Raw genomic sequence first — 25,533 nt, forward strand, 5'->3', positions numbered from 1 at the left:
GAGTTTTTCCGACCGGATGATCCTACCAAAAAATCTATAGATAATATTTAAAATTGAAACTAAACCTAAACCAACACGAAACTCTTAATTTTTGTTGTGTATGGGTTTTTCCCTCAAAATATAGCTTGGGGAAAAAAAAAACAATGGATAAGGAAAAGTATAGCAGAATTAGGATTTCGAATGCTGTTAAATGTTAATCATAATGGGAAAAAAAGTCTGAACGTCTGAACTGCAAGCCTGTAATCTGAAACCTGACAGGCAAAGCAAACAGTGTACGATTTTGCCGCGTGAACACCCACTCCTTGTTTATTATGTTCTTTCATCACTTTCTCGCTTTTCACAGCGCACTAACCAAACATATCTCAGAATGGGAATTGAATCATTGAAACCATAGAACTTTAAATGTTTTTTTCTTTATTTATTTTTTCTAGAGATAGAAAAAAGAAATAACAATGACCCAACACAGAAGGGAAGAAATTATCTGAAAATCTATGGAACAATTAATAAAGGAGGACGGATATACAAAAACAAAAAAAACAAAATTAATAAAGGAGGACGAGGCACATCCTCAACAACAACGCATAGTTTCACAACACAAAACACTATCACTCGCATTAGTTTGGATCATGAATTTCTAAGCTCTCGTACATTGAATTGTGTCCAGAATAAAATGGTGGGGACTTTGAGATTTTAAATTTTAATATAAGAAAAAGAATCTGGAGGAGGAAATGCAGAAGATGGCAGATATGAAGAACGAACACAAATCGAACTTAAACAGCATTGCATTTGCATGTGATACACGTTAATTAAATTAAAGTTATTATATAGGAATATTTTTTTCTCATACCTCCATTACTCACTCTCGCTGTGATTTTCAGCATCACATATGTCGAAACACTAGCAAGTTTTTCAATTGTTACTTTTTCTTCTTCATTTTTGTATTTTTTTACAGACAAATAAACGAGAATTAATTCACAATTAATGTACAGTAGTACATGTTAACCTCATAATTTAATTATCCTCACCAAATGCCTGCTAACTGAAGGTTGCACAGAACATGCCAACACGAAACTAGAAATCTACACACACTAAAGTCCCATAAAATAACAGTATAAACTGAAATTGACTAAAATAATTAAGCAAATGAAGAACGACTAAGAACCCTAGCTTGATCTCCATTCAAATCTCATATTACAATTTTTTTTTTTTGGCCCGTTTTCTTTCATACACAACGCTCTCTCTCTCTCTCTTCTCTCCCTCTTGTCCCACCCACCCCATTGATACTAAAAGAGGCAGTTCAGAGAGAGAGAGAGAGAATGGCATAAAAAATGCCCAGCCATATCGATCGAAAGAGAGAAAGAATAATAAAAATTAGGGTTTCTTACCAGGGTTGTTCTTGTTATTGTGCATCCAAACCTTGAAAACGTTTCTCTTAATACAATTCTCAGCACAGAATTGCTCAACAGCAGCTTCATCATGCTTCTGGATTCTCCAACCAAGTTGCTCCGCAAATGCCCCCATCTTCTCCTTCTGCTCCTGCGTGAACTTGGTCCTAAATCTCTTCTTAGTTCCGCCGCTGCCTCCGCCTCCTCCGCCGCCGCTGCTGCTCGGATTCGACATGTCTTCCTCCTCCCTACTCATTCCCCCTCCCGACGCAGCAGCCGGGAGGGCCAGCGGCCTGTGCTGCGCCATCGGAGGAGTTGCCAAGTGGTGGTGGAGGTATCCGGCGGGATGAGGTGGTCCGCGGTGGTAGTAAGGCGAGAATTGCTGGTGATACTGGTGGTGCAGCTGCTGCGGAGGCTGCGGCCGCTGATAAGAGCTCATCTCGCCGTCGATCTCCTTGCGGTGGAAATTCCGATGGCAGTTACAGGCCGCGCAAATCACGGCCTCCAAGGTTCCTTCCTCTCCCGCCGGCATGAACTCACAACAGCCGTCGACGGCGTGGCCTCCGAAGCTGACGGCGTGGTTCTTCTGGCATTCCCTGTACCTAACTGTCCCAGTTGTGCTGAACCCACCTTTTCGTCCAATGGTGGATGCTGCTCCCTCAGCTCCGACAGCGCCGCCGATTTTGGACCTGGAAGCTGAGTTTCCTAGCGAGTCGTAACTCGGCGGCGGCGGCTCCGGGATCCCCATTTCCTCCTCTTGCTCGTCAAATTCCATATCGCTCTCCACTTTTAGTTTTTTTTTTTTTTAAACAAAAAAAAAAAAATTCCCTCGATAATTTTGTTCTCCCCTTATAATTTAGACCTTGGTTATGCCCTATTGTTTGAGAATAGAGAGGCAATAGAAGATCTACATGACAGAAAAGTGAAAATGATAAACTAAGCTAAGTAAGATTCCATTTATTTATATTGGATTTAATAATAGTAATATTTAATATAAGAGAAAATTTATACTTATATTTTTTTTTTTAAACATCTTACAATCATATTTTAACACTGTTGATTTCCGTCGATCAACGGTTATCATTTGTTGTGAATTAATAATTAGTTGATGAGTTTAATTTGCAAAATTCATAATTGTTGATTGACGAAAATCAACGGTGTTAAGATATAATCATAAAAAACTATAAAAAAAAATTATAAGTATATCATTCTCATAGTAATATTGTCACATAAGTACAATAATTATTATTTTGTTTTGAGTTAGGAAAAGAAGATAAGAGATGGGAAGAGGATGTGGTCGACATCAATAAACGGTCTGCAGAAAAGAGGTGTCTCACTCTGGAAAGCCAATCAAATACTTGCCACTACATAATTAACACCTGTACCGTTGATTTTCAGTCATTTACTTTTTACTTTAACTGCCTATAACCACGTCTCTACTCTCTCTTTTTTTCTAACCTTGTTTTTTTTTTTTCTTAAAAAGAAATTTTTTTTATAAATCAGTTACATTTTCTGCATACAGTAGACAACAAATAACAAGTGGAATATTAAAAGAATAAAGTTATGGGTTTAATGTTTAACTAGTTGGCATTTATAGCAAAGGATAAGCATAAGGATGAGATGAGAGTGAGTAAAGAGAGGGAATATGGTTGGTGTGTGCTTGTGCTTGTGTTTGTGTGTTTTAGAAATAGAACTAAAAAATTGAGAGTGGTTGAAGAATTGGCAGCAGAAACGGGAGAGAGGAAGCATGCAATGAATAAAGATAAAACCTTAGGACACGGACTTCACATCGGACGAATTAATCTGTCTGCATTTATGGGAGCTGCCTACGTGCCCTTCTTCTCCGACAACACATGACGTCACTCTTCCCTCACCCTTCTTTCTTTTTTCTTTATTATTAGGGATTACCGTTAACTTCACTCCTGTTTCTTTGCTTTTGCTACGGTGAGCTTACTCTGCGGTTCATGCAGTGTTGCAATGCGATGTAACTTTTCCCAAAACCAGACGGGGGACATTGACCATTGTCATTAAAAAATACTCGTATGTCACATTTTAACAAAATTTTATCAAAATGATATGTCACATTCTTGTTACGTCACTCATTGAGAATGGATTGGATATGTAGTAGCATCTGAAAGGTCAATTATTTTCACTGAGCAGCTCAACAAAATTAATTACCTGAATAGCTTTAGCAAAGAATATTTATATTTTTTTGTCACGTGTCAACATTATGTTATTCTCGCTAGACTGCTCAGCGAGAATGATTAATCATACGAACACTGCCACGTATTCAGTCTATTCTCGCTAGATTGCATAACGAGGAGAATGTAACATAATATATTGATAAAAAAATTTTGATAAACTTTATTGTGTTTTTATTAGTTTCAATCGTAAAAAAACGCTTCCCAATACATATTTTCTCCATTCAAAATGGTCAACTTAGGATACTAAAGGATGAAATAAACAAATTATAACAAGTTATGGGGTGTACTCACAATTTCATTGGAGCTTTTCAATTTTATTTTACTTTATTTATAAAATTGCAAGCTCCAAGTACAATGTATATATCTAGAATAATTTTTTAATACTAATTTTATCAAGTCATTAACTCCGGTACGTAAGATTAGGAACACTGATAAAAGTGTTTTTGTTTGACAAATTTTTTATCAAATGCCGTGAAAATACTATTTTTTATTAAATTATTACGTGTCATTTATTACAACTAGTTGCGAATTTCGTTGTTAATGAGAAGAAAAAGTTTATAATATTTATAATTAATTGAATAAATAATTTACTATTTAACTAAATTTAAAATTCGGAACATAATTGCACCGGACAAACAGAAAAGCTGGATTTTTTTAGATGCACAAGCTCTCCTATATAGTCTTTCTATTTAATAATTAATATATGTAAAAAAATTATTTATAAATAAGTAATTTCTATTTAAAAAATTCTAACGTATTATGCATAATTACACATAATAGAATATTATATGGTTATCTAACAATTTTTCGATCCCTAAAACCAAAGCAAATGGCGCCCTAACCACCTATCCCTGCTGCAAGTATGCAACTCTAATACTATTTGTTGGACTTCAAAGTTAAAGCACAAGTTTATTGACGGGTTTCTTAAACATTCTAAACCTTAAATTTCACCTCCTATATATATTTGTTAGTTGTTGGTGGAGGCTAGGTTAGATTGAGATAAAATTCTTTGAGAGATTTGTGAGCAAAACTTTGAACTCTGTATTTGAGAGATCTCTAGAGAGAGTTTGAGTGAAACATCTCTAAGAAAGTTTGATTATCACCATTGTTGGAGAGGTTATATTAACCACCACTTTGGTGAATTTTTGATTCTTTGTATCCATTATTTTCATAGTGGACGTTTGAACTGGACTAGGTCTCGCAGGTTTTACTTCTTCATTGAAGAAGATTTTCTCACGTTAAAATCTGCTTGTGTTCTCTCTCTTTCTTTCTCTCTCCTTTGTGTTTTTCATTTTTTTCGCTGCGCTGCCCGACCTGGTAAAGTTCAGGTCGAGGTAACGTTGCTGAGATCCGAGATCCAGGATCTTGTTGATTGACTTTCGTGAAAAGGCATCTTAGTCGAGTTGAGGGAACCGAGTTCCCAACAGTGGTATTAGAGCCCGAGTTCGACGGGTTCAGAGGGAGACGAGATGGAGACCAGTGGTATAACTCATGATGGAGATATGTTCAAGCTGACCGCATACAATTTCACCTATTGGAGAGCGATGATGGAGGGTCATCTCTACTACAAAGATTTACATGAGCCCAATATCCTTGATGAGAGATCGGAAAGCAAAATTGATATGGAGTGGGAGATCCTGAGTCGGAAGGCGATAGCCACGATCAAGAAATATAGTGATAAAAGTCTCTTTGAGCACGTGTCCGAGTTCACAAACGCGTACGAGTTGTGGACGAAGTTAGAGTCCATGATTCAGAAGAAGACTCCCAGGAACAAAGCACACCTGGTTCGCCGACTTATAAAGCTCGAATACAAGGACGACATGAGCATGATTGAACACCTCAACACCTACAAAGGTATTGTTAATCAGCTGTCAAAAGCCGATATGAAAATTGATGACGAGATGCAAGCTTTATTGCTGTTGAGCTTGTTGCCAGAAAGCTGGGATACTCTGGTGGTGACTTTAAGTAATTTGGCCCCAGAAGGAAAATTGAAGATGGATGTCGTAACAGATAGTCTTTTGAATGAAGAAGCCAAGAGAAGAGAACGAGATGTTTCTAGCACGTCTAAGGCCAACGTTGCTGAGAACAGAGAGAAATCTGACTCCCAGGGTAGAAACAAAAGCCGGGGTCAAGATCGTGACAGAAGAGGAATGTCCAGAGGTCAATCAAAGTCGAAATATGAGTTGAAGTGCTTCTATTGTGGAAATATAGGACATTAGAAGCCAGACTGTTGGACTTTACAGAATGATGAGAAGAATGGATCTGTGAAGCCGGATCAAATTATTCCCAAGAAGAGGAAAAACATGAGCACCATTGCTGTGGCTGCCAACTCGGATGCCAAGATATTCCTCCTTGGTGAGGATAATTATTTGAATGTTGCATATGATGACTGCACCAGGATTGGTGACTCTGGTGCCTCCTTCCACGTCACTCCACATAAGGGTTTTTTCTCTTCTTACCGAGGTGGTGATTTTGGAGTCGTGAAAATGGAAAATCAGGTGACCAACAAAATTGTTGGTGTTGGTGATGTAACTCTGACCACAGATATCGGATGCCAACTTGTGTTAAAAGATGTAAGGCACGTTCCTGACATGCGATTGAACCTAATCTCGGTAGGCAAGCTTGACGATGTCGGGTTAGTGAACTACTTCGGTAGTGTTAAATGGAAGCTGGCTAAGGGAAACTTGGTCGTGGCCCGAGGTAAGAAGGAAGGCTCCTCGTACGTGATGCAAGGAAAGATCAATGGCGGAGGAGCCAATTCTGTCCGAGATGGACCTAGCTTGGAGCTATGGCACAAGCACATCGGCCACATGAGTGTGAAATGGCTCCAAATCCTGCACAAGAAAGGATTACTGACCAGGTTGAAAGGCCAAACGTTGGAGAGTTGCACGCACTGCCTAGCTGGAAAGCAGCACCAGATTTTTTTTGTGAAACAGGATCAACCCAGAAGACGCAGGTATATTCTTGACCTCGTCTATACTGATGTTTGCCCCATGTCGGAGAGATCCTTTGGAGGAGCTCAGTATTTTGTTTCATTTATTGATGACCACTCCCGCAGAGTGTGAGTTTATTTGTTGAAGTCTAAAGACCAGGTACTCCAATATTTTAAAGAATTCAATGTAATGGGTGAAAGGGAGACTGGCAAGAAATTGGAGGTGGTCTGATCTGACAATAGTGGTGAGTATTGCGGCCCTTTTGATGCATAATGCAGAGCGGTCGGGATCCGACTTGAGAAGACGACCCCCAAGACACCTCAGCTGAATGGACTTGCTGAGAGGATGAACTGGACTATTGAAGAGAAGGTCCGAGTATGCTATCCAATACCGGATGGCCGAAATCATTATGGGGAGAAGCCGTCAGAACTCCTGTTGACTTGATCAACCTCTCACCATCACGGCCACTTGAAGGTGAAATTCCAGAATAAATCTGGACAGGGCGAAAAGCGGCCTATAATCAACTGAAAGTGTTTGGATGACGAGTTTTCGTGCACATCCCTAAAGATGAAAGGGCAAAACTCGATGCGAAGAATAATGAATGCATTTATCTTGGTTCTCCGAGAAGTGAGTTCGGGTTTCAACTTTGGGATCCAATGAATAAGAAGATAGTGAGAAGCCAAGATGTGATCTTTCATGAAGATGAGACCATTCATGACATCTCGAAGCCCAAAGTCTGGGTTACTGTCCGAAGAGAAGAATCCATCCCTCCTGTCCGAGCTGAAGCAGGGGGAGAAAATCAAGAAAGTGATGACCAGCAACAAGCTGATGATAACCAAGATACTTAAGACCAAATTGATGATGAGATCTGGGATGAGAGTGATGAACCAGATTCTCAAGCTGAAGAACAGCCGAGATATGTAACTTGAGAAAGAAGACCCTCTACAAGATACCCATCTGATGAATACATCGTTGTTGCTAAAGACGGTGAGCCTCAAAGTTATGATGAGGCTGTGACAAGCTCAGAGAAAGAATAATGGGAAAAGGCAATGCCAGACGACATGAAGTCTCTCCACGAGAATCAGACTTATGAGCTGACCGAGCTGCCTAAAAGAAGATGAGATCTGAAAAATAAATGGGTCTACAAGATTAAGAACGAAGAGAACGGGAAGAACCTGGGATACAAAGCCCGGATTGTAGTGAAAGGCTGCAATCAAAAGAAAGGAGTAGACTTTGAAGAGATCTTTTCTCCTGTGGTGAAAATGACCTCGGTTCGAATCGTGTTAGCTATGACGGCTTCGATGGACCTCGAGGTAGAACAAATGGACGTGAAGACGACATCTCTTCACGGTGATTTAGAAGAAGAGATAGATATGGAGCAACCTGAAGGGTTCCGAGCTCCAGAACACGACTTGGTATGTTGGTTGAAGAAGAACCTTCATGGCTTAAAACAAGCACCTCAACAGTGGTACAAGAAGTTTGAATAATTCATGACTTATCACAAGTTTGAGAAGACAGAGGCCGACCACTGTGTATTTGTGAAGAGGTATGAGGCCGGAGATTTTCTGATTTTGTTGTTATATGTTGACGACATGCTTATTGTAGGGAAAGACAAATCGAGGATATCCGCCCTGAAGAAGGCTTTGAGCTCGTCCTTCACAATGAAGGACCTCAACCCTGCAAATCAGATACTCAGAATCAAGATTATTCGAGATAGAAAAAAGAAGCTACTGTGGCTGAGTCCAGAGAAGTATATTGAGAAGATTATGAAGAGATTCAGCATGGACAAAGCCAAAACAGTGAGCACTCGTTATCCGGACACATAAAGCTGAACCAGAAGCAATGTCTGAGATCTGATGAAGACAAAGACGAGATTATGAAGATCCCGTACCAATCCGCTGTAAGAAGCTTGATGTACGCAATGGTTTGCACTAGACCCGACTTTGCATATGTTGTTGGAATGGTAAGCCGGTATCTATCAAACCCCGACAAAGAGCATTGGGAAGCAGTGAAATGGATATTCAAGTACCTTCGAGGTACGACCAACTTGTGCCTCCGATTTGGAGCAGGCACAGCCTAGTTGCAAGGCTACTCAGACTTTGATTTAAGGGGAGATTCCGACTAGAGGAAGTCGACAACGGGATACATGATGAGATTTGCTGGAGGAGCTGTCTCCTGGCAATCAAGACTTCAGAAGTGTTTTGCACTATCGACAACCAAGGCTGAGTACATTGTCGCTACTGAGGCAAGCAAAGAGATGTTGTGGATGAAGAAGTTCCTCATAGAACTCGGCCATGATCAAGACAAGTACTAAGTGAGTTGTGACATTCAAAGCGCAATCCATCTTGCGAAGAATTCGACCTATCACTCCCGCACTAAGCACATTGACGTGAGGTATCACTGGATCCGGGATGTGGTGGAAGGTGGAGAGCTCGAACTCGTCAAAGTGCACACTGACCATAATTGGATCGACATGATGACAAAGCCGGTTCCAACAAGGAAATTTGAAGACTGCTGTGAAGGAGCCGGGCTGATGCTGAAGCCGACGCATTGAAGACGGATGGGGAGATTTGTTGGGCTTCCTCTTTCAATGCTAAGCCCAAGCCGATTGAGGGGTCTCCTAAAATTCCTAAACCCTAAATTCCATCTCCTATATATATTCATTAGTTGTTGGTGAAGACTATGTTAGATTGAGAGAAAATTATTTAAGAGATTTGTGAGCAAAACTTTTAGCTTTGTATTTGAGAGATCTCTAGAGAGAGTTTGAGTGAAACATCTCTAGGAAAGTTTGATTATTACCATTGTTGGAGAGGTTATGTTAACCACCACTTTGGTGAATTTTTGATTCTTTGTATCCATTATTTTAATGGTGGACGTTTGAACTGGACTAAGTCCCGTGGGTTTTTACTTCTTCATTGGAGAATGTTTTTCCACGTTAAAATCTGTTTGTGTTCTCTCTCTCCTTTGTGTTTTTTCATTTTTTCCGCTGTGCTGCCCGACTTGGTGAAGTTCTGGCCGAGATAATATTGTCGAGATCCGAGATTCAGGATCTTATTGATTGACTTCCGCGAAAAGACTTCTTAACCGAGTTGAGGGAACCGATTTCCCAACACTACTTACCTTGTAAAAATATGATAATTTTTATAAAACTTCAAGTGCAAGAAATTTTGCGATCTGCATTAAGTAACATTAAAGAAGTTAGGTGCCACTTAATTGTGATTGTTTAGCAATATCTAAGCACACTTATTTTATTAAAATAAATTACATTATTTTTTATTATCAGACATATATTTGAATTTGTGCGTCATCACATTAATTTTTTTTATCAATTTATAATTCAGTGTTTTCGTGTACGCATAAAAAAATGCAAACTTGTACAAAATGATGTTCTAAAATGTCAATTAATGAAAGCAATTCTTTACGTGGCGTATGTACTTGTTAAAATCAAAACATATGGATTCATACATTTTGGAGAATTGTTAAATAAAATTATAGATAGATGTGGGATGCAATGCGTAACATGATTGGAATTAAGAAAATTGGAAGAAGAGATGGGATGGGTACAACTGAGAAGAGAAAAAGGAAGGAAAGCAATTATGAATAGCAATAGGCATTATTGGGGTAGACAAAGGGAGGCCCAAGTGCAGAACTGATGACCCTCGAAACATGTTAAGAATATAATTCATATGAAGAACTCAAACAAGATTTGGTCAGATCTCGAGGAGCTTCAGGTGTAAGTTTTGCCAACCCACAATTTATGCACTAGTGATGAACACTAATTGTTAATTATTTAAACATTGATTTCTTTGTCGTAATTGCAATAAACCAGTTTTTGCAACAACAAAAAATTTAATGTGAAGTTTTTGCAATTGTTAAAACAACTTAATGGGTAGTTCTGTTTGTAATATTTTTTAACTAGACTATAAATTATCCAGATTTTACGGCAATCACTCTAGAGCTCATTACATTGTGATACCATGCTTAGTGATGCAAGGAAATTCAAAACAAGGATGTTTTTCGTTAATGGGCTACTTAAATCACAATAATTAATTTTATTATCTTATCTCAACCGGAAACCTTGATGTAATGAATTTTTGTATTTTTTCACTCATGTGATCCTCTATTGACTCGTTTCTATTTAATGTGTGGTCATGGACTTTGATACCGTATTAAATAATAATATTACTTAACAATTCAAGCTAATAAGTGAAACTATATTCATAATTTTCAGTTTTTGAATGTTTTACATCTACAATTCATCTGATTTTGACTGTGTTATGGGAATAATATAATTGCTCATTTTAGTATTTAAACTTTCGGTAGTTGATTATCTGATATATGTGTGCATATTGAAATAAATCATCTTATCTTAAAATTTCACATAAGAGAGTTATATGAAATTTTTGTATCTATTTTTTTTTTCATTAAGAATAGTTATGTTGGGTTTAGTATGCTCTTTTCACTTAAGCCCAATAACTTTAGTGAGAGTGAGCCCAAAGACCAATTATAACCCATGAAGCTTAGGGTTGGTTTTGGATTGGGCAGAGTATATAAACTCTCTTTCCACCTAGTGCCTCAAAAGGGTTATAGACATCAGAAACACAAAGAGGCAGACGTTCATCATCTGAACGGTTGCCCACACGACCACTTGATCCCCCTTGAGTCATAGCCTGGAAGATCAACCATAGAGCGGAATTGCGACCGTTCGTGGTGCGTTGCTGCAGATCGTGAGGCTTGAGGAGGAGAATAGAACGTGAGAAATTGTCACGCTCGCTGCTTCATCTCAGGTAATCAAAGCGGTGTTCTTCATTTCTCATCTCATCGGTACGATGCGCTTCCGCGTTTCTGATGATATACCTTCAAGTTACACCCTATCTATTTAGGGCATGTGTGGTGCATAGTATATGATAAGATCTGATAATATAAGACCTAATTGTATAAGACATGATTAAATTTTAATACTATCTAGTATTTGGTATGGTATTGTATAAGATAATATCCTCTAATGTTTTAAAAATTAATATATTAAAATATTATTTTAATATATTAATATTGAAATGATATATTAATTCTTGAAAATTATACTTGTAAGCAATATTAATATATCAACCTCTTATCAGGTCTAATTTCACTCTCTTAGGCCTAATTAAGTTATACATCATTTTGATGTACTAAGGGGTTCTGCTGTATAAGCTTATACTATACGATGGTCACACCAAATAACTGGAAATGTTGTAACATATAATATAAACTTATACTATCAAATCCTACCCTTAATTCATACGAAGACAAAAATAAATACAAAAAGTCTACATAATTCTTTCATATAGAATTTTAAGAGAAATAATTATCTCATACAACAGAGACAAAATAGTAGGGTCTGTTATTTTTTATTTTTTTATTTTTTTGAAAAAGTAGTAAACTCCACAATTTTATTTCTGTTGCATGAGATAATTATTTCATGTAACGTGAGATTAATAGATCCAAATTTTAATATATATATTCTGAATAACCACCGATTGAATTAGCATAGGGTTAGAGCTCCCCATGTGATTCTCTTTCTGTAGACAACAACAACAACAGTGCAAGGTGCAGGGTTTTTCTGATTCCCATCGTACTCATGTCACTATCATGTCAGCTGCCCGGAAACCACATTTCGCATCCATTTTCCTGAAAAAGAGACGCCAACTAACACAGTAACTTCTGCTACTTACCCTCTGAACCCGACTCTTCCGTGGTTTTTCACATTCACGGTTCTGAATTGAGTGAATTCACTTTTTCTTCACCATAATTTATTGATAACTTTCCTATACCTTATTTGACAACGGTGCAACTGGAGTGCAATTTGATCAGAAGAATTATATTAATAATTTTTTTTATAAATTTACAAATTATATTATGTATGACTATAAAACTTTACTCAAGATTATCTTACCGATAAGATATAATGTAATTTGTAAACAAAAAATTGGTAAATATAATCTTCCTCCAATATTATATATGAGTTCACTTTTTCTGCAGCAGATAAGTTATCTGCATTAAGTTCAATACGACGTCATTTTGAGACAAAAATTATGGTATTTTTATAATTTTAATTTATTTCAGGATTATTATAGTCTTTACAATTATAATTTTTTAATCTTTCAATTCCAAAATGACGCCGTTTTGAAAATAAATGTAGATAACTTATCTGCATTAATTGCATAAATATTTTTCTGATTATATATGTACACGAAAGAAAATAATATTTTCACGTCATAATATTTACATTTTTTATTTTTGGGAGAAAAATAAATATGGAATATATATCAAAGCGCGAGCCGCGAAGCAAGTATAAGCTGAGCAGTTGAAGAAGAAAAGCACTTGCGATGAGAGTAAATTCAATACTCTGAATAAATTTTAATCTCACAATTGCAATGTGTATTTGTAAAAATCTTGTTGCAAGAAAGAAATTATTATAATATTTTTCCGAAAAAATATTTTTTGTTTTCTGATAGGAAAAATATAATTGTGTGTTACTCTTTATATTGACAGTCCAATTTTACGCTTGATCTTGGTTTCTATTATAGTAGATGAGGATAGAGGATACTATTTATGTTTGTCCTAAGTAGTGCACCCATTTTCTTCCCTCAAATATCATCTTAAATTCTTCATTACTTATTAAGTTGATTCTAAGCTTAATATGACGAAGAAGACGTCCATATATCAACCCTTCAATTTATTCATATATCTAGGCTATATTGATATTCTCTCTCTCCAGAGTCCAGACCAGAGATACGTTACTAACGTTGGTGGTATTCAACATTCTTTTTTTTTTAAAAAAGAAGAAGAAGAAGAAGACAAAGACAAAGACAAATTTAAAATTTATAATATGTCAAGCAGGTTGGTTCAAATTAAGTATTATTTTAGTGGAATATATTCTATATTGGTTTTGACTCGTTTTGAGATAAGAAATTTGCATTTTAAGTTAAGGAATTATTATTTTGATACATTTTAGTCTTTTTCGTTTATAAGTGGAAGGTAAACCATCTCTCGTTCCAGTGAAGGCAAAGTTTGATTTCAGTTCTCTATTCTCTATTTTTTTTTTATATTGATTGCAAAGAATCCTATCAATTTAAAATGAAGTTATTTCTATGTTTTAAATTCAGAGAAATATAAAAATAGATCGAGAATACAATAAATTTAACTCAACAACCAATAGTTTAGAAACTTATTATTTATATAACGAACTGTAAGCTTTGGGAGGACAACAGCCCAACCCTGCCATAATAATGTTCTGCATCGTATATTGCTTTTAATTATGTAATGTAAATTATTTAATAAATTCAATATTTTATATAATTATTAACATGTTTGAATTTATTAAATAATGTGACTAAATTTATTCTAATATTTTAATTACAATTACTTTTTACCTTGGTAGACAGAAGGAATTCAGTTAAATCTGGCTTTGAAAATAAATTGCAAGGAAAGTAGTAATTAATTTAGTCATTAAAAGTATTAAATTCAGTTTTAAAAGATAGCTTAGTCAACTAATGTAATAAATTTAAGGAAAATAATTATCTCATGTTGCATGAGATAATTATAATTTATATCATACAACAGAGACAAAGTAGTGGAGTTCACATTATTATTTTAATATTTATTTTATAAATAATAGACTTCACTATCTTGTCTCTTGTCTTTATTGCATGAGATAATTATCTCATGTAACATGAGATTAATAGATTCATAAATTTAATAGATATAATCTCATGCAGTTTTCAATAAACTCAGCAGCATGTTGATCCCGTTGAATTGGGCTACGGGTTCAGTTTTATATGGATATTTTCACCGTTCTTGTGAAGGAGAATGTGAAACCTCGTTAGCCGAGCCGAGAGTTAGTGGGATTGACGGTAAAATAAAATAATGGAACATGATTGGTGACGAGACGAGAAAGAGAGTGCGGAGGTGGGGTATGCGGGGTTAGTGCCTGAACTTCATTTTCCATTTCAAATATGCTTTATGGCAGCCTTATAAGTTATAGTGTGTCTCTTCTCTTCTCTTCTCTTTCAAAGGATTGCATTCCCTATAATTTCCTTGACACACTGACACTTAACACTAACACTAACACTAACAAACACTCACCTTATTCTGCTGCCGTGGGCCCTCCATCTGTCATGCCCCCATATTCCTATTACCCAAAACTCCCCACCCACTTAGATTAGTTTCTTATACCTTGTCATAATCAACATTACAATTCCTCTAACCCTCAATATTTCCAATTGCCATCCCACACATCTAATGCATGCATATATCTACCCCAACACAAAGTGCACACCAAACAAAAATCAATTCCTTTCTTCTTTATTAGGGTAGGGGCCTTAATTTCAGTTTCATTATTATGCTAGCTACCATCTTGTCTAGGCAAAAAAAGACTAGTAGAGTAAGCTTTCCTAGCTTTTTTTTTTGTGTGTGCTTTTTGCTCTGTTTTTCACTAAACCACGAGCATAGTGTCACTTTTTTGTTATGTTGGTATTTTAATACATCTTTGTTATTTTTACCTTTAACATCCACCAGAGAACACGATCATCACCGTCGTCATGTTTGTGCCATGTGTGAACCTGAGAATTTTTTTATTTTATTTTTTTGGGTGGTGTTTAACTGCAGAGTATTTAACATTTCACCCTTGAAGCCCACAACAATGGCCCAAAATATAGATGCTGCTCTTCTTAGCCCAGACTGATGAACTGTAACTATTCCTTATATGAAAGCCCAGTTGCAATCATGTCCAATAAGATGTAACGTGTCAAAAGATTATTTGTTTGTATGGACGAGCTGTTTCCAATTCGACTTGACATGACCATAGTTGAACGACAGAGCTGACAGATTTAGTAGGGCCGCAAATCTCGTCACTCAATTTGTGGGAAAAGCCCATTGACCCAATTTGAATATGGTATAACCTCATGATGAAGTGAATTATGCTATTAGACCACTCATTCTTATTTAACTATATTATTAGTTTTTATTAATTTATATTATTGTTCAATTAATTTGATTTAAAAATTAATTGTTTATGTGATAGAATTAGTTATGTTTCCCTTGTAGGGATAGAGTGGGTTAATATAACAATAATCTAGTGAGATAAAAGTATGAACCCAATCTATATAAGAGAGTCACCATGAGTGCTATCTAACTGTCTTTTAGTAGACTAATAACAAGAATAAAAAGTGTACCAGGGGTGTCTTTTTTTTTTTTTTGTATAACTATAAGGGGTGTCTCTTAAATGGAGAAGATAAGTATTTATAGATAGAGAAGATTCTTCAATGATAAAGAAGGCCTTAAACATTTTTGTCTTTACGAGACTCACTAGGTGTAAGACAAGTATTGTCACTTGGTACATGAGGTATGTATTATAAATCGTCGCACAAATCAAAAATGAAAAGAGAAAGGAAGAGAGAAAATTGACACGGTGATTTATCTTGATTCACCCAATGTAGGCTACGTCAAGCTTGTCCGTACTATATTCACCTCACTGTCACTCGTTACAAGTCACTCGATTTACAAGAAAATATAATTAAGATTTAGAAACCCTAATTCATGGGCTCAAGCGCAAACTATTAAAAAGGTCCACAGCAGTATCAGGCCTCTACGAGCCCTGGGGCGTTGCTCCCTACACCCCTACTCATTCACTTGGGACAGAGATCCCAGTTGACTTTTTACTGACCCCGCCAACAAGAGTCTTCATCCGAATGCAAAGTATGATTCATACCCAACATTCTCCCACTCAGTGAATGCTTCACGTACTTCTTCAGACCTAATGCAGTCGTACACCGTTCAAACTTATGGAAATTACTGCCTTGGTTAGAAAGTCAGCAATGTTTGCGTTTATGTCAACCTTATCCAGCAATACAACCTTGTCTTCAATCTTCTCTCTGATGAAATGGTACTGTATGCCGATATGCTTGATCCTCGTATGGAAACCTGTGTTCTTAGCCAAGAAAATGACGCTCTAACTATAACCTCTCCTTGTGCAAAGCCAGGCTCTTTGCAGAACCTCCGCAACCAAATAGCTTCCTTGACAGCATATGTCAAGGCCATCTAGTTAGCCTCTGTAGTAGATAAAGCAACTGTGTTTTGCCTCTTACTCATCCAATTGATAGCTCCTCCGAATAAAGAAATAACATATACACTTGTAGACCTTCTACTTTCAATGACACCTCCTCAATCAACATCGACAAAGCATCTCAGTTGTAATAGTATCTGCTCCCTTGAGCCTTTCACGCCTTCATAGCATAACCCAAGTTCATATGTACCACGAAGATAACAGAACACATACTTTACCGCCATCCAATACTCATTTCCTGGCTTGGACATATACCTGCTCAATACTCTCACTGCTTGAGTAATATAAGATCGAGTACAAATTATGGCATATATCAGACTCCCAACTGCACTAGAATATGGAACTGTTGCCATCTCTTCTTTTTCTTTTTCAATCTTGGGACACTGGTTAGCTGATAACTTAGAACCAGTATACATGGGAGTCAACACAGGTTTGTAATCAGTCATCTTGAATTTCTTCTGAACATCCTCTATATACTTCCACTAGCTAAACGATATTCTTCCTTTCTCATGCTCCCTCTTCATCTGCATACCTAAGATCACATTTGCAGCGCCTAAATCTTTCATTTCAAACTGCTTCGCCAGCATTACTTTCACAGTGCTGATCATATTTAATCTATTTCCAACAAGTAACACATCGTCAACGTACAACGTTAGAACAACAAAGTCACATTCTAACTTTTTCACATAGACGCAATGATCAGCATCACAACAGTCAAAGCCAATCTTCACCATATAGGTGCCAAACTTTAGGTACCACATCCTAGGGGACTGCTTCAGGCCATACATGGATTTATTCAGCTTGCTGACTAGGTCTTCTTTACCTCTTACAGCAAATCCCTCTGGTTGCTTCAAGAAAATATCTTCCTCCATATCACTATTAAAGAATGCAGTCTTCACATCCAACTGCTCCACCTCAAGATCATATGCAGTTGCCACAGATAATACGAGTTTTATGGAATTCAACTTTGCAACAGGTGAAAACACCTCACCATAATCAACTTCTTTTGTTTGTGAGTATCCCTTCGCAACCAAATGAGCCTTGAATCGTTCAATTTCCCCATTAACACCAAGCTTTTTCTTGAACACCCATTTGTAATCAATTGCTTTTCGTTCTGTAGGTAGCTTCACCAAACTTCAAGTTTGATTTTTGATCAGAGATTTCATCTCATCTTTTATAGCTTCCCCCCCACTGTTTGGCATCCTCCAAGCTCCTAGCTTGTTTTATAGTGCTTGGATCATCATTTGTAATGCTCAGGGAACAACTGTCATTATTAGCAAGAGAATATAATTTTCAGGCGTATACCTCTTAGATGGACTTTTTTCCCTTGTGGACCTCCTAACCAGTGGTTTTTCAACTTCATCCTGAATTTCAGAATCTTCATCTTCAACCACGTTATATTCAACAGCTTCAGAATTTGAACTTTCCACTGCGACCTGTGAGTTTATTCATTCTCTTTTAAACCCACATCAAACTCCATAGTCTGTTGCACTTCGGGAGCTTTCAAAAAAATCTCATTTGATTTAGATTTCTTGAACACAACATCTCTGTTGTAAGTTACAATTCGAGTATCAGGATTCCACAACTTGTACCCTTTGACTCCATCCTTGTACCCAATAAACATACACTTCTTAGATTTACTGTCAAGCTTGCTTCTTCTCTCCTTGGGTACATGCACATATGCTTCACGGCCAAACACTCTAACATGATATATGTTTGGCCTCTTCTCAAACAGTGCTTCATACAGAGTCTTCTCCTTCAAGGCCGATGTGGGAGATCTGTTCTTCAGATAACAAGCAGTAGCCACTGCCTCCGCCGAAAACTCAGCTACCAAACATGTACCCCATTCAGTTGAGGTGAGTAGGGCATAGTCTTCTGCCTTGCAATCCCATTGCTCGCTCAAAAATGATTAAATTTTGTTGAAAAAACTCCCCTCCATTGTCAGTTTACAACACCTTGATTCTTCGGTAAAATTGATTTTCCACCAAAGCCTTGAAGTCGCGAAATTTATCAAACACTTCATCCTTACTGCGTAAGAAATATATCCACACTTATCTCGTAAAATCATCAGTAAAAAAACACAATAACTTGATTTTCAGTGTGACTCTACAGGTGGGGCCAAACACATCACAGTATATCAGGTTCAGAATCCCGTTAGCTCTTCCTCCTATGGAGTCAAAAGACGCCTGATTTTGTTTCCCTTGCAGGCAATGTTCGAAAAATCCAAATCTCGTAGAGCAGTTCAGATTTCCATCCACCATAATCTTTGATGTCTGAGTCTCCTGACATTTTCCTCCAATATACCCCAGCCTTCTATGCTATAACATTACAGTGTCCTCCTTTATCTGTTTAGAAATATAGCTTTCACCACTGAACACTGCGTTACCCAGCAGTTTTTACAGTTTACTATGGCGCTCTCCTCTTGCAATCACCAAAGCTCCCCGAGTTAGCTTGCAAGAATACTTGTCATTGCTGAATTAATACCTACATTTGTCGTATTACCAATGAAAATTAGATTTCTGTTAAGCCCCAGAATATGCATAACATCCAGCAGATTCTCGACTGTCCTGTCATTTATCTTCAACTTTACCTTCCCATTCCCCACAATAGCATGAGTCGTGGCATCTCCCATTCTAACTGTACTGTCAGAATATTATTCATAGGTGCAGAACCACTCCCTTTGAGGTGTCATATGAAACGATTTTCCAGTGTCAATGATCCAATCACTACAATTTCTATGATTGTCAAGCGCCATGTAATTGCTATTTTTAATTTTTAATTGATAAATAAATATTTGGTTAATGACTTAATTTTTAATTTTAAAAATATCAAAACATAATTTAATCAATACACAAAATTCGATGATTACCAGGTTGCTTCCTAGCTCTAGTTGCAATTGCTAAACTATTTCCAAAGAGTCCTTCAGCCCTGTCAAATTTCTCAATTTGGGAATCAATTGTGATCCTTGTTTCAATATCAGGACACATCTTTTCCAATGTCTTCCACAAGCCAGTTTTAACCTCACGATCTGGGTTGAACTTTGTGTCATAGTGGAACCTATATAATTATTATAAATTTAGAATAAGGCTTAATAATAAATCAAATATAAAATATAAAGAATTTTATATAAATAAATAAATATAAAGAACCTATACTTACTTTGGATTAAGAAAATAGGCGGCTGCATGAAGAGGCCTATGAAGTTGTAAATCCCAACGCTTGTCAATGATTTCCCATACATCCTTATATCTCTTTTCCTTATGATTAAAACTCTTTGTTATTTCTTCCTTTGCTCTATCCATAGCCTCATAAATGTATCCCATTGCAGGTTTTGAATCACCATCCACAAGTCTAAGAACTTTCACAAGAGGAGACACAATTTTCAAGCAATAATGTATTGATTTCCAAAACCTTTTATCAACCAAAACAACTTTTTCTGCAAATTTAGCTTCCGGCCTAGAGCAATAAGCACTATTAACCCATTTTTCAGATGTAAACATAGATCGAAGTGCAGTCTTTTGTTTCAAAATTGACTGCATTGTCAAATATGATGTAGCAAACCTTGTTATTGCAGGCCTAGCTAACTCTCTACCTTTGGAAAAGGTTCTATACAAATTCAACACCCATGTGTGCCTATAAATGAAAGTTGTAATTTTTTTTGCTTTCCAAATGGTATTATAGAACACTGTAATGCCACCAATATCTTCCAAAATCAAATCAAGCCAGTGGGCTGCACAGGGTGACCAAAAGAGTTGCTTTCTTTTATCCATCAACTTTTGTCCAGCAGATACAAGGGCTGAAGCACTATCTGTCACTACTTGAACGACATTCTCTTCTCCAATTTTCATCACCATCTCATCAAGTAATTCAAATATTTTTTCAGCATCTTTAATAAAGCTGCTTGTATCAACAGATTTTATAAAAACAGTCCCTCTAGGACTATTAACAAGAAAATTAGTAAGAGATCTACCCTTTCCATCAGTCCATCCATATGATATCAATGTACAACCAGTTTTTTTCCATTCCAACTTATATTTATCCAAACTAGTATGGACAAGATCAACTTCTTTCTTCAAATATGACACCCTCACTTCATGATAAGTTGGTGGTTTTAAGCCTCTACCATATTCACTAATAGACTTCACCATATTAATAAATAGTGGACTCTTAACTAAATTAAATGGCAATGCATTGCCATATATGCATCTACAAATATCTCGAACCACCAAATCTCTATCCTTCACCATTGAATTTATAGTTTGTTGTTTCATAGCAGATGAGCCACTTCCACTTTTTCCTTTTATCATAAAACTATCCATGCTCCCTTTTTTTTGTGAATCTTTATCATCGAAGCACTCTAGTTCATCATCATCTCTTGCATCCTCTAATATTTTTTTAAATAGATCCCTTATCTCTTCCGGCACTTGTTGGCATGGAGCAACTTCTTTGTGTGTTCCAGCTAGATGGTGCTTCATTCTAAATGCTCCTCCCCACATTGTTTTGGGACAATAGTTACTTTTAATATTCAACCTATTCGCAAGGGATTTACAATGATCCCAAGTTATATCCTTCTGTTTTTGGATTTCTTCTTTGGAGCCATTTTTATTATTTCTATTACTGTAAAAGAGAGAGAGAGAAAATCAAAGGCAAAAAATATTACCCAAAAGAAGTTTGTCACTTGCGAACTCATTAAATATATCAAAATGATTGCAAGACCAAGTTTTTTTAATGGTGAAACCACGTAACCCAAAGATGCAGCACGTACTTTTAATCAGCTCATCATCTTGTAGCCACATACCCATCAACTTTCAAGTTTCAACGGACACCACATATGCCTTACATAATATTTTAATATATTTAAGTTTGTAAAGTTGAATTACCAAACTCCAATTATAAAATACTACCCAAAAGCAGTTTGCAAGCCTTCTTCACAGCTCGTCTCATTCTCTCTGACTCTGAAGTCTGAATGTCGTTCTTCGCTTCACTTCTTCACAGCTTGAAAGCAGTTTTTCGTTTTTCTTTTTTTCCTTTCTGTTCTTTGATTCTCTTCTCTCTTTCTTGTTTTCTTTAATTTGTTTGTTTAATGGGATTTTGAATCCCTAATATTTCTGTTTTCTGAAGCAACCGACCTTTGAGAATCCAAATTTCGTGATCTTTCAAATTCTGACATTTGATATATTTTTTTTAAATTCAAATCCTGACTTTTGATTTTTTTTTTTTAAACATTTGAATCGCACAATATTTACGATTCACTGATTCACCACTGAATCGTTCGATTCCACGATTCAGCAGGACGATTTTGTGCAAAAACGATTCAATGATGCGGTTCGAATCGTTTTTTCCTCGTATCGGATCGAACCGTGCGATACGTATCGCGTATCGTGCGATACTAACACCATTGGTTTATATTATTCTCTAATACATCTCCTCATGCAATAGCCTTTTGGTCTTGAACGTGAATATTGCGTTGGCCGAAATTTTTTTTAGTTTACCTTATACTTATTTAATTCCACAAGTAGGAGACAGTGAAGATTGAACTCATAACTGATCAAGAAAGCTTTGATACCTTATAAAAAATTAATTCAACTCAAAACTTTGGGGAGTTCATATTTCTGTTTAGATTTAATTCATTACTTTTAGTATTTCACTGCAATTGTAAAAGCTAGCTGGAATGTTATAATCATTAGTGTCTTAGCAATATAAGTTATTCTACCTACACTTTTTATTGTCTACTACTCTCCAACACCGTTATATCATAATTTAAAGAAGAGAGAGAATAATAAATATTATTTAAGATTCTTATCTAATGGTTACAATGAAATATATTATTCTCTGTATGGTCGATATCCATGACAACTATCAAATACGGTCCAAGATTGTTTGATATGGAAATAAGAACAATTGGAGACGAGGCTGATATAAATTCTCCGCAGGTGAGATAAATTCGGTGAAAATGATGGGTGGTTATTAGCAGAGAAAGCGGTTCAATTTGATAGCTTGCTTCCAAGCGATGCATCATATCATATTTATATGAGACGCAAAAGTGCATTCTAAGGAGTTAATGGTGTGGGACACCTAAGACAGAGGAGGAACCTTTCATGACATACGACGTTGATGTTTTTATAGATTTTGCACGTAGCTGTGTTATCTAGAACTTGTTAATCAAAAGACAGTAAGAAAAATCAATAACCTAGTACTGCTTCGAAAATACAGGATTTAGGGCCTCAGGCAAATGATCTATGAGCCTACTTTCTCTACTGATAGCTCTTATGTTTGTTAATGCATTAGGGAAATTGAACTACGCATCTTTTGATTTTTTTTTTTTTTTTTTTGATGTGTTGTAAAATTTATTTTTCAACCATCAATTAATTAGAAATAATGGAATGCGTATAGTTGCCGACATGAGAAGAAATCGAATCAGATAACAAAAAATCAATTTTTTCATATGATTAACAATTATTAGAAATGATGATGCAGATTTGTGTATTGATAAAAATAACCTCATAATTTAATATTATATCATTATTTTAACTTTACTAACAAATCCAAACATTATTTTTACCAAAATGGCTTTTTAAATAAAAATTTCCAAACATAAATTACTATTCATAACTTCTCAACAAAATCTAGTTTTGAAAATCATGTTCAACCAAAATTAAATTTACAAAATTTAATTCAAATACACACGTAGTTTTTTTTTTTTTAGATAGAGTAAAACTCGTAGAGATCATTGAACCGCAAAATTCTAAAGTGTCTACTAAAAGCTGTGCATATACAATATGTTACCCAAGCTTATACTATCAATGGCTAATATTCCGGATAGGTTGTTATCAATTCAGGTACAGGGCACAGTACAGCCTTTGGTTTCAGTAATTAATACAAAAGGAGAGTTAGAGAATCTAAGACAAAACTTGGCAAATGCTCGTTAGAACCTTGTATGCAGTAATAGGCAATAACCGAAACTCCACCTGATTACCCCTTTAGTTCTTGGAGCGGTCCATAAGGATCCAAAATGCATTCAATGTATAGAGATTTAGCTACCAATTACCATCACTTAATAGCCCAAAGACCCAACGAGATAGCATCCGAAAGCTCACGACTCTATACAGTTACTGTGTCACAACCACAAATATTTTGCCATATGACAGTCTATCTAGCTATAAATGCTTTATATTTGTTGCCTGACATATGTAGACATGCTCCACTGTGTCTGCATGCATTTTGTGGTCGTAGTCATATTTGTATTTTTTTTTTTTTTTTTTTTATATATTTTTTCTCCTCCGAAGCTACTTTAAGTATGTTTTTAGAAAATAATTCATAATGAAAGAATTTTTTTTATAATAAATAAAAAAGCCAAAAACTTATAAGAGGATTTTTTTTTTAAGTTATATCAATTTTCTTTGAAATGAATAATTTTTAAGTTAAAAATCTTATATAATTATTAAACAGATTTTAGTTTTTTTTTTTTTTTTTTTGAACTTTAACTAAAAGCAGCTTTTAGTTAAAAAAGAAGAAGAAGTATCAAATAGACTGTTAATGTATCTTTGATCCTACATTGATACTATGACTGTTTTATCATTTGAGGCTGCATGGATGGTAATTTTACAAGTTTGTTACATCATGTCCCACACGGAATTATTTTTATATTTTTTTTTATGAGATAAGACATTATTGTTATTTTTTTTCATTTCTATTTTACCTATTTCTTTCTAATATTGTTAGATCACAATCTCAATTTTTATCTTTTCTTTTTCTATTGAGATTCTGATATAATGATATTATAACTTAGCACGCATAATAACAATGGAAAAAATGTGATGGGGGAGCGAATGATGATAGGAAAGTAAATAATGATATCCGTGTGTGTGAATAATGGTATGACGATGAATTGAAAAAAAAAAATACTATTTTAAAAGTTACCTAATGGAATCCGCCAAACTAAAAAGAGAAAAAGAATTTAAATTTATTAAAAAAATAAAAAATAAATAAAAACATTTCCGTAGAAACAAGACCCCGAAACTAAACACCCTCCATTGAAAAATATTTTGAAGTGCATACTAAACACGTAAAAATAACATTTAGGCACTCTGTTCAGAACACCCTTGATATGGTATAAAACTCTAGCGATATGGTGGATTATAAAGGCTTGATCTCTCGTTCTTTTTTGTTCATATGCAAACCCCATAAACGCGTCTTTTGTAAAGGCTTTTTCTGGATGTTTATTATAATTATGGGTTTGTTTTTTCTGATGTTACTTTAGATAACTTTATCTAATGTTCATCAAAACGACGTCGTTTTGGGACGGAAATCATAGTATTTTTGTAATTTTAATTTATTTCAGGGTTATAATAGTCTTTATCACTCTAATTTTTTAATTTTTCAACCCAAAACGACGTCGTTTCGATGAACATTAGATAAAGTTATCTAAAGTAACATCGAAAACTTTTTTCCCTATAATTATACTGGGGAAAAAACACCCAAACAGATACAAAAAAGATTACTTTTTTTTTACAAAGTAATAAATAGAAGAAACAAAAGCAAAATAAAAAATAAAAATGTCTTAGTTCTCTATTTTTTTTTAAAAAAAAGCGATGAAACATGATTAATTATTAATTAACTTAAAACCAAATTATACAAGGTTTAATTAATTAATTTAATTTCGTGTAAAATTATTTCGTACCGAACTTTTGTTAGCCAAACGTTTTCTTTAGAACATTTTGATTAATTTTTTTTAAATAAAATAAAGTAATTCAAACATATATTAACCTATCAAAATAACTGATTAATTATTATATATAAAAGGAAAGATCTGCGAAGGCAATAAATGAAACAAAGAATTGCTAAATCTAAATTAAAGAATATTAACCCGATGAGCAAAAAGAGTTAATGGTAGAGAGAATGACAGT

The 25,533-nt window shown here is 35.5% G+C and overlaps 1 protein-coding gene across 1 annotated transcript; it reads right to left on the reverse strand.

Moving 5' to 3' along the window:
- Nucleotides 1-1,371: 1,371 nt before the first annotated feature.
- LOC133306097 (zinc-finger homeodomain protein 2-like) lies at nucleotides 1,372-2,160 on the reverse strand. Its single transcript, XM_061506379.1, has one exon. The coding sequence runs from the start codon at nucleotides 2,158-2,160 to the stop codon at nucleotides 1,372-1,374; it is 789 nt and encodes a 262-aa protein (XP_061362363.1).
- Nucleotides 2,161-25,533: the final 23,373 nt, after the last annotated feature.

This window comes from Gastrolobium bilobum, unplaced genomic scaffold (genome assembly GCF_033153095.1).
Source record: "Gastrolobium bilobum isolate Gb01-03AN ecotype WA unplaced genomic scaffold, APGP_CSIRO_Gbil_v1 utg50351, whole genome shotgun sequence".
NCBI classification, from domain to species: Eukaryota; Viridiplantae; Streptophyta; class Magnoliopsida; order Fabales; family Fabaceae; genus Gastrolobium; species Gastrolobium bilobum.

Coding starts and splice junctions, on each gene's coding strand:
- LOC133306097 (XM_061506379.1), bottom strand. CDS start 2,160: ATGGAATTTGACGAGCAAGAGGAGGAAATGGGGATCCCGGAGCCGCCG.